This window comes from Syngnathus scovelli, chromosome 14 (genome assembly GCF_024217435.2).
Source record: "Syngnathus scovelli strain Florida chromosome 14, RoL_Ssco_1.2, whole genome shotgun sequence".
NCBI lineage: Eukaryota > Metazoa > Chordata > Actinopteri > Syngnathiformes > Syngnathidae > Syngnathus > Syngnathus scovelli.
In genome coordinates this window covers 4,231,016-4,246,001 of record NC_090860.1, presented here as the reverse complement: position 1 = coordinate 4,246,001, position 14,986 = coordinate 4,231,016, and the positions used below count along the sequence as shown (strand labels likewise).

Below are 14,986 nucleotides of genomic sequence, written 5' to 3'. Positions count from 1 at the left end.
CACACTGATGACAGCACAGATTTATTCTTTTTCTACACATTACATAAAATACATGGAAGGCTTTTTGAGGGTATGGTGTCCGTCTCATCTGGGCTGTGCCAACAGACCGGCTTTGGCTGCCAGTGCCTCGTTTTGCTGGATGTGGTACTCCTGGAAGCGCATGGAGATCCGCTGCGTCATCTTCAGGTACTTCTGGAGACATGACTCGGAGCAGCTCGACTGAGAACCAAGGACAAGATGATAATGGAAATTCGAGACAATCACATGACAACAAAACAGCACCTGGCCGGCCAATACCTCTTCGGGGCGGACGTCCCGGCTGGTGAAGTCCTTAACGCAGTCCATGAAGCAGTTCTCAGTCAGCTTGTTGTATGTCCCGAGGAACTCTTTGAACTGAAATTGTCACAACGTTAAAAAGCCATCTACGTTATTTTCTCATAAACAGGATGTGTTTGTTGACCTGTTTGATCTGATCTGACTCGGACACCTGAACCGTCATGTTGGACGAAGGAATAAGCAGTGAGCCCTCTTCTCGCGAGCTACAAAAGAACAAGACATATTTACAGATATTTAGTTTTACTTTCACCATTTTCTAGAGTCTATTGGCCTAAGAAAATATTGTATTACAATAGTAAAATAGTGTATTTTGTCGACGGAGTAATCAGAGTTAAACGGAACAAGCACCAGCGCTGTGGCTAAAAGCTAGCTAAGTCAATTTTGCTTTCTATTCAATTAGCTGCAGATGCTAATTTATTCAGATCACGTCCTCTAAAAAGAATGCAACTACGGCGATCTTATGTATTGTGGCTTTACAGAAGACCGCGAATTTGTCGTTCCTTCCTCCTCACCTGGTTTGAGTTTGCCGTGAAACGCTTCAAGTGGACTGAAGGACGAACGGACGGAGAGGAAATGTACATTCGAGTCCTTCAATAACGTTAATACAGAAATAAAACGTACAAAAACCTGCAACGGCGTTAAATAGGTGCTTTGCCTAACAATTGTGTGTATGCGTTTAAATTTCCCGACACCCAATAGAATGTTCAAAAATTGAAGTTGTCAGTTGTCTCCCAAACGGCAAATCGCGTGTTACCAAAAAGATGGCCCGGTTGCTATGATTGTAATACGAAATACTTCCGCTTTTAATAAATGTCACATTGTGTGTAAGAGTAAAAACGTTGATAGTATTATTTTACTGCTTCTTTTATCACAAACAAATTATTTAGGTTTCATTATCTGACATGTTTCGGCTACAAACAAATTATTTAGGTTTCATTACCTAGCCGAAACATGTCAGGTAATGAAACCTAAATAATTTGTTTGTGATAAAAGAACCAGTATTTAGGTTTCATTACCTGACATGTTTCGGCTGTCAGGTAATGAAACCTAAATATTTTTTTTGTGATAAAAGAACCAGTAAAATAATTGACAATTGAAAACAAGATGTACAATCAACATTGATAGTATTTTCTCTAAACATTTTAAATAAATAAAAAATACGTCACAATTTTAGTCAATCCGAAAATTTTAGTCAACCCCTGTGTGAAATTCCAGCATTCGTCCCACGTCACCGATGTTGATTATAGTGTGACATCCTGCTTCGTGAGCGGAAGCCGGAAGTCCACTTTCGAGCAACTCTCCACTCCTCCACCTTGGACGTTTTCACACTTTTTTCATAACTTTTATAATACCAGCTGCTGCTTTCCCCTCAACGACACGCTTCAAAACTCCGCTCGTGCCATTTTATCGAAGCAAATGTGATTTTTAAGTTCATCGTCGTGCCACAGCTGAGTCGTGAAACACTTTCAGCGGGAACTTTAAAGTCGGGTTAGCCGCGCCCTACCTCGATTCGGCGATGAGCGTGTTGTTGTCACGCGTAGACGTGACCCGGACTCGATTGTCAGCCAAAACTAGTCCTGACGCTGGGCCGGCTCCTGGTGCGGTGCGTTTGACGACGCAGAAGACGAGAGGGGTGCACCAGCGAAGCTCCGGATACGCAAAGCGAGGACGCAAGGCGCACAGAGGAGCTCTTTGTTGGACGCTGGCTGGCTCGCAACGCGGCGAGCGTGACGTCACACCCATGGACTTTTACGGTTGTTATAACTCGAGAGGTTCAACGGGGGGAAGTGTCTTCCACATTATTTACCAACATAGGAACAATGTAGACTAGAAATTTGTTGCCTTTCCATTGCTATTTGTTCCTTGTGAACGCACAGAAAATGTGCCCTTTAAAGTATTCTAATTATTCTCAAATGAAATACTAAGGATAATATCCCCCCCCTTCCAGGTCGTGACCTCCTGACCTCCCATTTTGAGGAAGGGTCTCGAGGGGTCGTGCTGGCGGCTCTCAAGCAGCGGTGGGCACTGAAGTGCTTTGCTTTTCTTCTCTGTCATATTTTTCTTGTTTCTCTGATGTTTTACTGGATGCATTTCCTTAGGTCGCTCAGCTCTCATAGTGCCCCCCAGAACCGGGAGGTGAAAGTTCAACTGTTAAACCCTCAGCAGAGCAGCAATAGTAACAGCTCCCTCAATGTGGCAGGTGCACACAAAAGGGCACAGTTGCTGTCTGCCAACGCAGGAGAAGACTTCAGCCGAAGCAAAGAGGTAAATACCACAGCTCTAATTGGGCAGGTACACATCATGTGACCTATGCAGACCAACAAATAAAACTGTGTGTGTGTGTGTGTATATGTGTGTGTGTGTGTGTGTGTGTGTGTGTGTGTGTGTGTGTGTGTGTGTGTGTGTGTGTGTGTGTGTGTGTGTGTGCGTGTGTGTGCGTGTGTGCGTGCATGCACATGCGTTTGTGAGTGTAGGGCTGCATGGTGGTGGGTGCATGTCAACAGGTGGACAACATTGACAGGTATGCACCAGAAAATGTTGCTGTACATGCAGACACTGTGACTCCGCAGCAACTTTACAGTGACTCGAGTGACATTTTCGCTTGTCACTTGATTGCACGCGTTCTCGTGTAGGGAGGCCTGGGCCAGAGGGAGGGGCTTGAGCAGGATGGAGGTGCTGCACAATCACCAGTTAGAGCTTCAGGTGAGTAAGCTGTTCGGCCCTTTTGTCCCACTGCTTGTTGCCTTTATCGTCGCTCTCCTCACAGAATCAGTTGCTGCAGTCGGCTCTCAGCATAGTCACTCACTTCACGCCCTCTGACCCTTCGCCACCTGCCAATCAGCAGGTAGACCCCACTGGTACGTCCCATCACATGCACACGTTGTTTTTGTGATGTGTGCACTGACCAGCAGGTGCCAGTGACGCCTATGAAATGACTTGAGTTTGTGAAAAAAGGACACCAGTCAGGCATTCTTTCCCAGTAGAGGAATGACTGGTTGCCATGGAAACACACATGTTGCTATCTTTAGCTTCTCAGCATTTGAATATTGGGGGGGGGGTTCTAATAGTTCTTTGATGGTCTCTAGCCCCTCCCCCCAGGGGGACAGTCATGCTAATGTATGTTTACGTGTTGTCTTGAATTAGCGGCCATTATCAACCCATCAGCGGAGACCAGCGTGGAGACCGACCTGGTTACCATGGCAACACACACCGACCACACCAGGTGTGTGTGCGTTCTTCTGTGTCTGTGTTTATGATTTGTCCTCTGAAGGGCATCCACTTCTGATTTTCAATTAATCTATTTGCATACACATCTCCATGGCAACACATCGACATTTCTATTGCGTGTACGAGTGTGTGCGCGCAAGCATCCGTGCGCACTGCTCTTTGTGTGCCTTTGTCTGAGTGTGTGCATGCACGTTCAGGTTTGATGCGTGCAATATTTGGGTGCTGTTAACCCCACTACCAATTTGTCTGTCTGTTGCTCCTTGTTGGCATGGCGAGTGATGTCACTCACTGGCAAGTGCCATGGCAAGGGGTTGCGGTTGTCTGTGTGTGTGTGTGTGTGTGTGTGTGGGGGGGGGGGTTCTTTGTGTATGCGTGTGTCGGATTCCTCAGGCTATGCAGTGAAGCCCCGCCCTCTTCCCCCTCTGCTGCAGCCTTGTGAAAAAACTGATTTTTTTCCCCCGCACTCTTGTACTCTCGTCTCCCATTTTCCGCATGCGCTCGTTGGAGGTGGCAGGGAGGCAGGCAGGCAAGCGGCCCAGGGTCCGGTCATGTCCTCACCCCCGCTGCCGGCGCCGTCGTTGGCACGCAGACAATCCTGTTACCTCTGCGACCTGCCCCGCATGTCCTGGGCCATGATCTGGGACTTCAGTGAACCTGTGTGCCGCGGCTGCGTCAACTACGAGGGTGTCGATCGGATTGAGTTTGCCATTGAGACTGCCCGGCACCTGAGGCGGACTCACGGCCTCCAGGAGCCCAAAAACGGGAAGGAGATCTTCAGCCAGCATCTGGCGGACGGAGCAGCAAAGTCCCAGCAGCCCTCCTTACTGTACCCCGTGCTGAGTGCGGACACCCGAGTCAGGTTGGACTACCAAGGTAGGCTGCCCAATAGGCTCGGGGGACCGAACGGGTTCAAACAGGACGACGGACCGCCCGAGCTGAACCGTCAAAGCCCAAACTCCAGGAGCAGGGGTCACGGCGGTCTGCCGTTGGCCCCGGGACTGGTTAACGTGACACCCAACCTGCTGCCCCAAACGCTGCTGAATGGACCGGGCGCACAGAGCATGCCGAGCAGAACCGCATCGCAGGGCTCCACGCTGTGTCTGAGCGAACCTGCCGCAAAGCGACCGTCCTCTGTGTCGGGTGTGGAGCAGGACCGGGAGATGAAAGACAAGCAGAGGAACGCAGAGACGCTGAGTGAGCTGAGCGAAAGTCTTCGGAACCGGCAGGAGGAGTGGGCCAACAAGCCCAAGATGGTTCGAAACACCCTGCTTACTCTGTCCGTGTGCACCCCCTTTGAGGTCCGCTTCAAGAAGGATCACGGCCTGGTCGGGCGCGTATTCGCTTTCGACGCGGTGTCCAAACCCGGTGTTGACTACGAGCTGAAGATCTTTATTGAGTATCCGAGCGGTTCTGGTAACGTGTTCTCCAGCGCCTCGGGGGTGGCCAAGCAGATGTACCAAGACTGTATGAAGGACCTGGGCCGAGGTCTGTCCTCTGGGTTCAAGTACCTGGAGTATGAGAAGAAACACGGTTCTGGTGACTGGCAGTTGCTTGGTGATTTGTTACCAGAACCTCTACGGGTCTTTAAGGACTGCTTGGGGACGGACATGCTGCCGCATCCCCACATCGACGGCACCCACCCGCTGCTGCCCACCTCCCTGCTGTCCTCCGCCCGGGCCCAGGCCCCGAGCGGGTCCAGAGGCGGCTCCAGGAAGAGGAAGTCCTCTCCGGAACAGGATTCGTCCGAGAGTGCCCCGAAGCCGATGGAGGAGCAGCACAGGCAGTGGATCGCCAACCAAGCCGAAGCCCTCAAACTCCCCTACGGCGGTAACCCATTGGGTACCCCTACTGGCCGCTCTACCCCGCGAGAATCCTCCGAGTCCCCAGTGGGTGCTCTATTGTCCACAGCCGACACGTCGGTCCACTCTAGCAGCGGGTCCCCTTCCCCCGCAGGCGGCCATAGGGGCCTCTGTTCTCGCAACGGAGAAGAGCCAGCGACGGTGGCCACCAACGGACCTCTGTGCTGCACACTGTGTCACGAGCGCCTGGAGGACACTCACTTTGTCCAGTGTCCATCCGCCGCCCACCACAAGTTCTGCTTCCCGTGCTCCCGAGACAGCATCAAGGCCCAGGGCGCTGCCGCCGAGGTCTACTGTCCCAGTGGGGACAAGTGCCCTCTGGTGGGTTCCAGCGTCCCCTGGGCCTTCATGCAGGGCGAGATCGCCACCATCTTGGCAGGCGATGTCCAAGTCAAGAAGGAGAGAGACCCTTGAGGACGCGGCCTTCGATCCGACTTCTTGCTATCCACCGGGAAAAGAACCTAGTCCTGCTTCCAAACACGGCAACAAAAGAATTGCCTATAGAGGCAACAAGATGGCGCCAAAGCATTACGTTTTCTTCAATTGATAAGGCTTTGATATGAGTGTAAAACCAGTTAATATGGGACAATTTCTTCAAATGATGTGGCAAAAGTTAAATTGCGAGAGGGTCCTAAATTTACTACCACTTCCACTGCGTTAGCGTTTCTCTCCCTTGTTATTGATAAAACTGGCCTAGAGTCACGGCTTAATTTTTCTCTCCCGATCTCAAATCTGACACGATGCCGCGGCGCCACCTACGGGCACGTCTTTGTTATGACAGTTATGTCGAAGCTTGAATTCCCCGATGAATGGTGCGAAGGTTGAAAACGTACTTAATGAACATGCTCGTCGGTGGCAGTAAACGCCGCGATTCAAGTAGGCCAATAAAAATGTCGGCGGCAGTCAATGAGTTTAGCGGAGCAAAACTGTACTCATGCCAGCTGTGACTCCTCTTAAGAACCCAGGCTAAACTTGGCACCTCCTTGGTCATACAAATTTCTTGGAGCAGTTAAGATGTAGCACTTCAATATATTTCCCCCTACGTTTGGGTTTTGGTGGCACCTTGTAGCGTTTGGGCATTACGGCTTAATAAATTCCTGTGGGTTGCCTGTACATGACGGAAACAAATCAGAAAAGTGTTTCTTCACAGGTGAACGTGGAAGACATTTTGGGTTTTTGTTTGACCGAGGTGACGAGGACGGCGGCTCGCAAACCAACTTATTTTTGTAGTCTCCTTCGACCGATGGGACTCCTCAGTGGAGCTTTCTAGCAGCCTTTTTGCGCATTTTCTACGTGTTGACGTCTGACTGTGTTCCCGTGGTGACATGTTGTGAATGTGCCTCGGCGCAGTGTCAATAAAGTCCACTTCCATCAGTCGTTTTTTCTGTGCTGTGATTGACAGCTGGGTCGGATGGGGGGGGGGGGATATTCTCTTCTTGTTTGTGCCTCTTTTCTCCTCCATCAGCATCCTCTGCTGTCGTTGCCACAGAAGACGGCAGCAGATGTGTCGCTTAGCAACACAGCCTTTCTGCTTCTTGCGGCAGCCGATTTATCCGCACCCTCACCCCTAACGCGCACATGTTCGACGATGCTCTCGGCATCACATAATATTTCACGTCCAAATGCGAACTTAGTAGATTTTCGTTTAATGGAAGGAAGTAAAATTTGGTGAATGTTGTTTATTGACATTGCTGTCTGCCCTGGTCTTTCCCCGCAGGGAGGAGCGCGGTGCCAAAGTTGTTTCCGTGGCAACCCATTCCAACGACAGTCCGGCAGCACTGGCCAATGAGGCGGCGGGGTCAGTGCGGGTGGAGGTGAGTATGCAGCAGGGGACGTGATGCGATTATTTCCAGGCGTCGCTGGGTGTCTTGATCAAAGATGGCGGCGTGCTTTTGTTTTTAATGACCATGGCAACGGAAGGGGTTCAACTGATTTGGCGATTTCAAATGTCGTTGAAGATCTTTTAACGAATCATGACCCACTTTCGGAGACCTACTACTAATTTTGAAGCTCTTTTATTGCGAGTGAAAAAAAGCAAGTTTGTTTTGGTCGCTGTGACGCTAACGTTGTTGAGCGCAGCCATCAAGATTTGGCTGTAATTTCCGCGGTGGAAGCAGCACTTCAGCGGCCAGTTTTTAGCACATTGCGAGTATTTTTCCAAATGTTTGCGCGTGCTTCTCGTGAGCACCACGTGGACAGTACGCCACGTGACTGAGTTTGTCAAGTGCTGAACGCAGAGTGAACCCGTTATGGCGTCCATGTTGGAGGAGGCTCGCCAGCTTCTCCGGCAGCTTCGGTGGCGGAAGAAAGTTCTGGACGAGAACCTGGAGTCTGTGGAGAGAGAGCGCGGCGGAGAGGTTCTGCACTGCCAGCTCAAGGCTCTTGTAGCTAACAGGTAGAAGAGCCTGAGAACCATAAAATTGTTTTGTCCTTCCAGGGAATTGGCCAAAAATAAGGCCCGATCAAATTTTAGCGACCTCTTTGAAGTAAAAAAATCAACAAACAATGTCACAATGATGCCTGCCGGATTGGTGTCAGTTTGACCAACGGCAGAATTTATGATTCACACGACACTCCGAGGGCAGCACGGTGGTGTACTGATTAGCACGTCCGCCTCATTGTTAGGAGGGTTCGATTCCACCTCCGGCCCTCCCTATATGGAGTTTGCATGTTCTCCCTGTGCCCGCGTGGGTTTTCTCCTGCACCCATCTTATTTATTTTTTTTTTTTTGCCTTTTTATTTTGGCGGTCAGGCAGCTGGGTGGAGCACTGGTTTGCACATCCGCCTAACAGTTCGGAGGGTGTGGGTTTGATTCCACGTCCGGCCCTCCCTGTGTGGAGTTTGCAAGTTCACCCCGTGCTTGCGTGGGTTTTCTTCAGACACTCCGGTTTCCTCCCACATCCCAAAAACATGCTTGGTAGGCCAATTGAGCACTCCAAATTGTCCCTAGGTGTGAGTGTGGATGGTTGTTCATCTCTGTTTCCCCTGCAATTGGCTGGCAACCAGTTCAGGGTCTCCCCCGCCTACTGCCCGATTACCGCTGGGATGACTCCAGCACGCCCGCGACCCCCGTGGGGACAAGCGGTATAGAAAATGAATGGATGACACTACGGGTGGCTCGCCTGAGCCTGATGTGTCTTAATGTTTTTTCACGTGACCTTGGCAGCGAATCCAGCGAGCAGGCTCGCATCAAGAAGACGGTGGACGCATGGATACACCTGATCGGCAAAGACATACAGGTGAGCACCGCTGGTCATGTGACCAGTGCAAGAACCTCCCACTTTCAGGTGACTCTAGGACTTTTTGTCAAATCATCACATTTGGCTTTTTTCAGCTCACCACAATTAATGAAGGAATAATTCCTAAAGGAAATTGAACGTTTTTTTCCTATCCATCGACAAAATAGTGACCCTATTCATCGATTATTAAACCGATAAAAAATAACGAAACTTTTCTGCCCTATGCAGCCCAAGATGCAAGAGGAGGCGCCCAGTAGCAGAAGCGTGGTGCCATTGCCGGGACGGCCAATAAACGCGCTCAGAGGAACGGGAAGTAAGAGGACAGCGACGGGGAGGGGACTCGGATGCCAGCAGGCTGCACCCAGACGGGTAGCTCCCTCCCTCCTCGTGGTGTCGGGTCAGATCTGGCCACGCCCGTGAGCACTCAGCTCCGCGCTCGTTGCCACAGGCACGGCCGTCAGACGAGTCGTACCTGACGCACCTGTACGGGAGAGCGCCCCGCGCAGTCCCGACGCCAGGCCTCCAGAGGAGCCTGTCGCTTCACTTGAACTCAATGGGGGCACCCGCACAGAGGAAGCCACGCCTGCCGGTGGTGGACGGCGTGAAAGGGCAGACATGTTGGCGGCCCCAGACTAGACAGTCCACCCGCCTGACCTCTGCGGCACCCGCCAAGGCTCCTTCTGCTCCTTTGGCCATCCCACTAGGTCAGTAGCACATTTTCCAATAGGAAATTTTACCTACAAATGTTTCAACATTATCTCGTTGCACTTGAAGCGCATCCAAGGATAGGCCGCTCCCCCAGGTGTCACAAGACTGTGACCTCACTTCCTGTGGAACACGCTGCACCGGAGCTCCCCAGCCCGGCTCGCCCCGCACCAGACTCCCCTGCCCTGTTGCACGCCTCACCAGACCCACCCGCCCTGGAACACCACGCCACACCAGACCCACCCGTCCTGGATCCCCCCTCCCGACTAAGTTCTGGGCCCCTGGAGGAATGCAAGGAGCTTGTCGTACAATTGGGAAGTGCGCCAGTTGAAGGGCCTGATGTGAGTATGCACTTGAAACGACCGGTGAGCTTAAGGGCGTTCCCATTTGACAGTCACCGGCCAAAATCTCTTTCATCACTGAAGGAGCCTTGGAAATTAGCCGAGAACGGCTGTTAACATGTAAATGGCAGACTTCCTGTCTTGTCGCTAGGTAAAACAGGACTCACCCTTGCATCAAGAGCGAGTGGAGTCGGTGGAGGTTGAAGCTCACAACACTCCGTCAGTCACTGTGGAAACGGTGAAGAAAATGAGGGAGGAAGACTCAGATGTAGATGCCCGATTCCCCGGATTGGAATTCCTATCCGCCGCTGATGTGGTAATGACGACTTCTAACATGAACCGTCCTCTGGCATCAAAGCGCTCTTCTGGCATTCGACGTCACATCGAGCGTGCGATGTGACATTGTCCTTCCGGGGGCAGGAGGCTGTCGTGATGGAGGAGTGTCCGGTGGGCGAGGAAGTGCTCCATTTGGACAGCAGTCCGTCTCCTCTTCCAGTCGCATACCAGGGTCCGGTCTTTCCTCCCGTGAATTGCAGCACCATCCCTCCCCACCATCGCAGCTGCGCAGCTAGCCTGGAGGACGGCATGCTCAACCAAATGGTGCTCTGGTGAGACGCTCCCATGTGCTGCCGAGTGCTCTGCTCTCATGCGAGCGCTCGCTCTCAAGATTGACTCTTGCCTTGTATTCAGGTTGGAGCAGCAGCTGATGGCAAGAATCCTCTCTGAGCAGTACCTGCCTCCTTTCCCTGCCCGTGACCACAACGACCGGTCTGAAGCGGCACAGCCGAGTGTCACCTCGGACATTGGTGAGTGGAGACGCCTGGCGCAATGTGACCTTTCCACACCAGGCGGATGTTGAAGGTCGGTTGTACTCGCCTGGCGCAGTGGAGGCAGCCGGTGCGGGAGGTCTGCAGTTCTTCGTGGACGCCGGCATTCCGGTGGATTCTCCTTTGGTCAAAGAACTGGTTCACGAGGTTTTGACTGAGTTGGTGGAGCAGGTGCTGGCGCCCAGGGAGGCTCCAGTTCCAGGACCCGCCCAAAAGCCAAGACAAAATCCTGGTGCGGGGCTCGTTTCTTCCTTTCAGAAAAAAAGTGTTCCTGAGGTTCCGGCGGTTGTGACACCTCTACCAACGCCTCTGGCAAGTCCTGTTCCATCAATCCGGGAGCAACTCCAGCTCTCCACGCCCCCTGCATCTGAACCAATTGACTGTTCCCCACCGCCAGTCATCGCAGCCCCTCCAGGTTATACAGCATTAGCAGCATTAGCGATCAGGGCTAACCTTCATAATACTGTTTGCAAAACGTATGTACAAGGACAGATACTGTGTTTGGGAAAAAGACTGATGGAGGTTGGAACACTTTACATTGGTGCCTTGAGATATGAGTTGAATTCGTTCCCTGATGTACTTGTATGTCCAAACATCTTTGAAATGAGTAGAAATGTCCGTGATTGCACTTGATAAGATGGTAACAATTGAATCAACAGATCTTGCCTCATTTTGGCTTCACTTAACGTTGCCTTGGCAATATTGGTCGCGGCTCACAAAACTCAAACGTTGGCTCGGTGGCTCGCATCTCAAGGCGCCACCATGTAATTCGGTAGTCGGGAAGGCGGTCTCCGAACCAAATTATTTATGGTTCTCTCTACCAGTGTTTGGTTTGTGCCTTCAGAGCCCGTCGCCACACCCATCCCCAGCCCCGAAATGCTGCTTGCTGTCCATCAAAGCCTGAACGCGCCGTCCTCGGAGGCGGCTAACCCGCTGTCGGACGAGGAGAAGGAGCACCCAGACGTGTGCTTGCAATCACTGCAAGAGCAAGAAAACCAAGAAGAAGAAGAGACCCTTCCCTCGGCTCCAGCACGCGTCACCTGTCCCATAGCCCCTCCCCCGGCCGATCCAGATCCGCCCCTCGATCTTTCTGACGACACCACCGCCAGTGCCGCCAGTGACACAGACAGCAGCACAGTGACGAGAAGTGATTCGGGCCTCAAGCTACTCTCGGAAGGAGAACTGCTCATTAGCTTCCACCGCCTGGATAGTACCACGACAGGTACCCGCAGTGACTGAGCCAGCTTCATTTTACGCCGCCACCCAAACAAAATATTTTGTTTTGCAGAGGAGGCCAGTTCCTCGAGTTCTCTTCAAGACGTCGTGAGTACTCCTAAAATATTCATCTGCCTCCTTTTTGTTTTTCTGTTTTTAATTCCTGTCAGCCCCTTTGATAAATTCCTGTTTGGCTCCTTCATCACTTCCTGTCTGCTTTAATTGACCACATGGATGCTTCCTTTGGCAAGATGACAAACCCTCATTTGCCCCTCGTATGGCAGCGGTCTCCCGTTGCTGTGTGAATGGCTCAATGTGAGGCTTTGAAAAGCGCTTTGGTGTCGATAAAGTGCTTTCCAAGTGCAGTCCTTTTACCACCAATAAAGGGTTAGGCTATTTTGGGGGGTGCATAAAGGTAGGCTGCTCCAAATGATCCATCGAATTCATTAATTTTCTTTAATTGAACAAGAATGCCGAGCCAGTGACGGCTCCGGCGATGAGGGGGACAGTCGCACACAGCCTCGGTCTCCATTCACTTGCTGTTCCCTTTCCAGGACCTTGACATCCCTAGTGAAGGGCAGGTCAAAGTCCACATGCACACACTCCATGGAGAGAGATCACTGGTAAAACATACACACACACAAACACGACCTCTGACTTGCCGTCTTTTTCGGGGCAGGAGGAGGACCTAAGCTCGGGGGAGGTGACGCACTCGATCACACCCGAACTAGATGGCAAAGTGAATCACTCTGGAGGTGTGACAAAGACTCGCAGCAACATTATATATGACATCATAGAAGTGACATCATCACAATGACACTTAAGGATCACGGCATTGACGTAACGGTGATGTAATCGTTGATCAGACGCCATGTTGGAGGCAACTAATGAGAGCAACTATGTCGACCCGACTCCGGTGGCCAGTCGGACGCTGACCTGTGACCTCCGACCTCCAGAGTGAACCCGCTCAGGTATCACACACACTCTGAGCCGGACATTCGCACCCATACCGGACAGAGAACAGTGCAGTGTTAAGTCCACGTGTGTTTTGACAGGTGATCCCGCTCAGAAGATGGAGCCCACCATCAGGTAAGAAACACGCTGCCAAGGCAACAAGCTCTGTCAACTCGGCACACGGCCACCGGGTGGGGCAGAATGCCGGCGGTGCGCACTTCATAGCTTGTGCACATGCGTCTTTTGCCTCACCTCCCTCACGTCACTCTTGCAATGTCAGCACTTTGACGGAGATGATCATATTAACGTCAAGTGTGTGTGCTTACGACTTAGTGGCTTATGCTGCCCCCTGTTGGTCAAAGTTTAAAACTCAATGCAGAGTAAAAATGAGCTATTTGCTGAGCTCTTTTGGTGTCATTGACTGCAAAAGAAGCCAGATGTCCATGTTTTCTGGGAGAGATGGTACCCAGTGTGTGTGTGCGTGCGTGCGTGTGTGTGGTGTGTGTGCAAGGCCTATTTTTGCATGTGATGCAGGTGTTGTGCCGAACAATGTACCACCGCTGGAAAATGCACCCCCTGACGGGAACGCGCTTACGTAACTCATTTTGCTTCTTCCACCAAATACTGTTCTGTTAATAAACCCAGACATGTTATGTATAATCATTCCTGAAATGGAAAACTTGTTTGTGTGCTATGCAACTGTTAAATAAAGTTAAAAAAAAAAGTAATAGCAAACTCAGCTGCTCTGTCGGCCCGTTGAAAGTATATAACAAGAAGAAATAATCAGTTTTCCTTACAATTGGATGGATGGAAAAAGCACCTCCACCATAATGCTACTTTTGGATAGCACACAAACAAGTTTTCCATTTTTTAGAATGATTATATAACTGGTCTGAGTTTACTAATGAAACGCTGTTTAGTGGAAGAAGCGAAACAAGTGATGTAAGCGCCCTCCCGTCAGAGGGTACATTTTCCGGCGGGGGTGCATTTTTCGGCACAACATCTGCTAACTTGTCCCTCAGACATCAGTGGAAAGCTTTTGTCTTTGCTCGGTCATGTGACCGGTGACAGCTATTAATCATGCACATCTCCGTCTCTACTCTCCAAATAATTGGAACTTGCGTGTTCGTCATGACGACAAGATGGCAAGAAGATGCTGTGCTGCGCTGCGCTGCGCTGCGCTGCGCTGCATTACCTTGGTGACATCGCAACGATGACATCTTTTGTGCAGGCCAACTGCAAGTCAGCACCTGGACCCCGGCGCCCCCCGAGAAGATGACACACTCTTCAGTCGACGCTAGTGATTTTTTTCTAAATGAGAATGGCAGGTTTTAGGGCCCAACAACCAGCCTCTTCGGGACAGTCAGGGGAGGATCTGCGCTTGAAGAAGTAGTTTTCTTCCACAATCAATCAAAATGTGGATTTTTTATTATGGAATTATTTATTGACATTGTTAATTTTCCATTTTTCATTCCCACCGTTTCTTGTCAAAAGCAATAAAGCTTTTATCATTTGAGCGGGTCGTCTTCGAATTTATGACGGCTTTACTGCGAAAGGTCGAACAAGTTGAGTCTAAGTCTAAGAAACGCGCGCCCTTGTCCACAAAGATGACGCGACGTGCGGGGGCGCGATCTGCCGGACTCGCTGCAGGTCAGTCTGGACGCACGCTGTGTCCGCTAGCACGTAGCGTCGCCGGCAGCCCCTTTTACGTTATGCACGACGCGAGGGAGCGTCTGCTGGTCGCCGAGTCTTGCCTGGCGGAGCTGGAGCAGCTGCGGCACCGGCACGAGCTCGTGGTGCGCGGGGCGCTGCGGAGGGGCGACGAGAAATTTACGGAGGAGAGCAGCCAGCTCCTTGGGAACGAGCTGGTATGTGACGTCAGCACCCGCCTCAACGCATCACCGGTTCGAATGTGCATGCCCCAAGGGCGTGTGCGTGGTGGAATTGGATGACCCGTCTGGTGATTGTCTATATATGCGCCCAAGCACCATTCCATTGTTTGCCCTGACATTGGCGACCAGTTCATTGTGTACCTCATTAGAAAATTAGTGCACAGGATGGATGCAGTTAAAAGCTTTTTGTGTGTGTTTTCATTATTATTTCACGTCAGCGTTTAGACACGTCCCACTGCTGGAAGGTCCCACTGTAGACCTTTGTTTGTGTTTGCCCCAAGACCAACGCGGGCAGCCGCTGTAATGCTTCCCGGCGCCAGCCTTTGCCCGTAACACGCTCTGTGTTGTGCTGTGGAAACCACCACCGCATCACCAAGACCACTCTGAGGT

At 51.3% G+C, this 14,986-nt stretch overlaps 3 protein-coding genes across 7 annotated transcripts; 2 read left to right on the top strand and 1 right to left on the bottom strand.

Annotated features, from left to right (window-relative positions):
* Positions 1 to 5: 5 nt before the first annotated feature.
* Positions 6 to 2,079, bottom strand: timm9 (translocase of inner mitochondrial membrane 9 homolog). Of its 5 annotated transcripts, none has more exons than XM_049739904.2 (4): positions 1,841 to 2,079; positions 461 to 539; positions 298 to 393; positions 6 to 219 (listed from the first exon to the last, which is right to left on the bottom strand). In XM_049739904.2, exons 1-4 carry the CDS (start codon positions 2,077 to 2,079, stop codon positions 85 to 87), a joined length of 549 nt encoding a protein of 182 aa, XP_049595861.2. In that variant the 3' UTR covers positions 6 to 84. The 5 variants fall into 5 exon arrangements, with proteins under 5 accessions (XP_049595861.2, XP_049595863.1, XP_049595864.1 ...); XM_049739906.1 differs by lacking the exon at positions 1,841 to 2,079 and adding an exon at positions 1,503 to 1,643; XM_049739907.1 differs by lacking the exon at positions 1,841 to 2,079 and adding an exon at positions 1,534 to 1,558.
* A 14-nt stretch (positions 2,080 to 2,093) lies between these two features.
* kiaa0586 (KIAA0586 ortholog) lies at positions 2,094 to 14,220 on the top strand. Its single transcript, XM_049739864.2, has 21 exons — positions 2,094 to 2,601; positions 2,811 to 2,857; positions 2,970 to 3,039; positions 3,104 to 3,194; positions 3,481 to 3,559; positions 7,141 to 7,237; positions 7,661 to 7,818; positions 8,590 to 8,662; positions 8,891 to 9,031; positions 9,111 to 9,366; positions 9,437 to 9,708; positions 9,860 to 10,024; positions 10,129 to 10,316; positions 10,399 to 10,514; positions 10,594 to 10,950; positions 11,380 to 11,757; positions 11,824 to 11,858; positions 12,430 to 12,505; positions 12,617 to 12,721; positions 12,806 to 12,839; positions 13,936 to 14,220. The coding sequence occupies exons 1-19, from the start codon at positions 2,410 to 2,412 to the stop codon at positions 12,709 to 12,711; spliced, it is 2,886 nt and encodes a 961-aa protein (XP_049595821.2). The 5' UTR covers positions 2,094 to 2,409; the 3' UTR covers positions 12,712 to 12,721; positions 12,806 to 12,839; positions 13,936 to 14,220.
* irf2bpl (interferon regulatory factor 2 binding protein-like) lies at positions 3,574 to 6,797 on the top strand. The gene has a single exon (XM_049739881.2). It carries the CDS (start codon positions 3,843 to 3,845, stop codon positions 5,835 to 5,837), a length of 1,995 nt encoding a protein of 664 aa, XP_049595838.1. The 5' UTR covers positions 3,574 to 3,842; the 3' UTR covers positions 5,838 to 6,797.
* Positions 14,221 to 14,986: the final 766 nt, after the last annotated feature.

Bases quoted from the DNA above. Each gene is read 5' to 3' on its own strand.
- irf2bpl (XM_049739881.2), top strand. From the start codon at position 3,843: ATGTCACTCACTGGCAAGTGCCATGGCAAGGGGTTGCGGTTGTCTGTG.
- kiaa0586 (XM_049739864.2), top strand. From the start codon at position 2,410: ATGTTTTACTGGATGCATTTCCTTAGGTCGCTCAGCTCTCATAGTGCC. The intron at 2,858-2,969 runs GTATGCACCAGA...GTTCTCGTGTAG, and splicing joins CAGGTGGACAACATTGACAG to GGAGGCCTGGGCCAGAGGGA. The intron at 9,032-9,110 runs GTAGCTCCCTCC...TCGTTGCCACAG, and splicing joins AGCAGGCTGCACCCAGACGG to GCACGGCCGTCAGACGAGTC.
- timm9 (XM_049739904.2), bottom strand. From the start codon at position 2,079: ATGGGTGTGACGTCACGCTCGCCGCGTTGCGAGCCAGCCAGCGTCCAA. The intron at 540-1,840 runs GTAGGGCGCGGC...GTTCTTTTGTAG, and splicing joins ACGCTCATCGCCGAATCGAG to CTCGCGAGAAGAGGGCTCAC. The intron at 394-460 runs GTCAACAAACAC...TGACAATTTCAG, and splicing joins AGTCAGATCAGATCAAACAG to TTCAAAGAGTTCCTCGGGAC.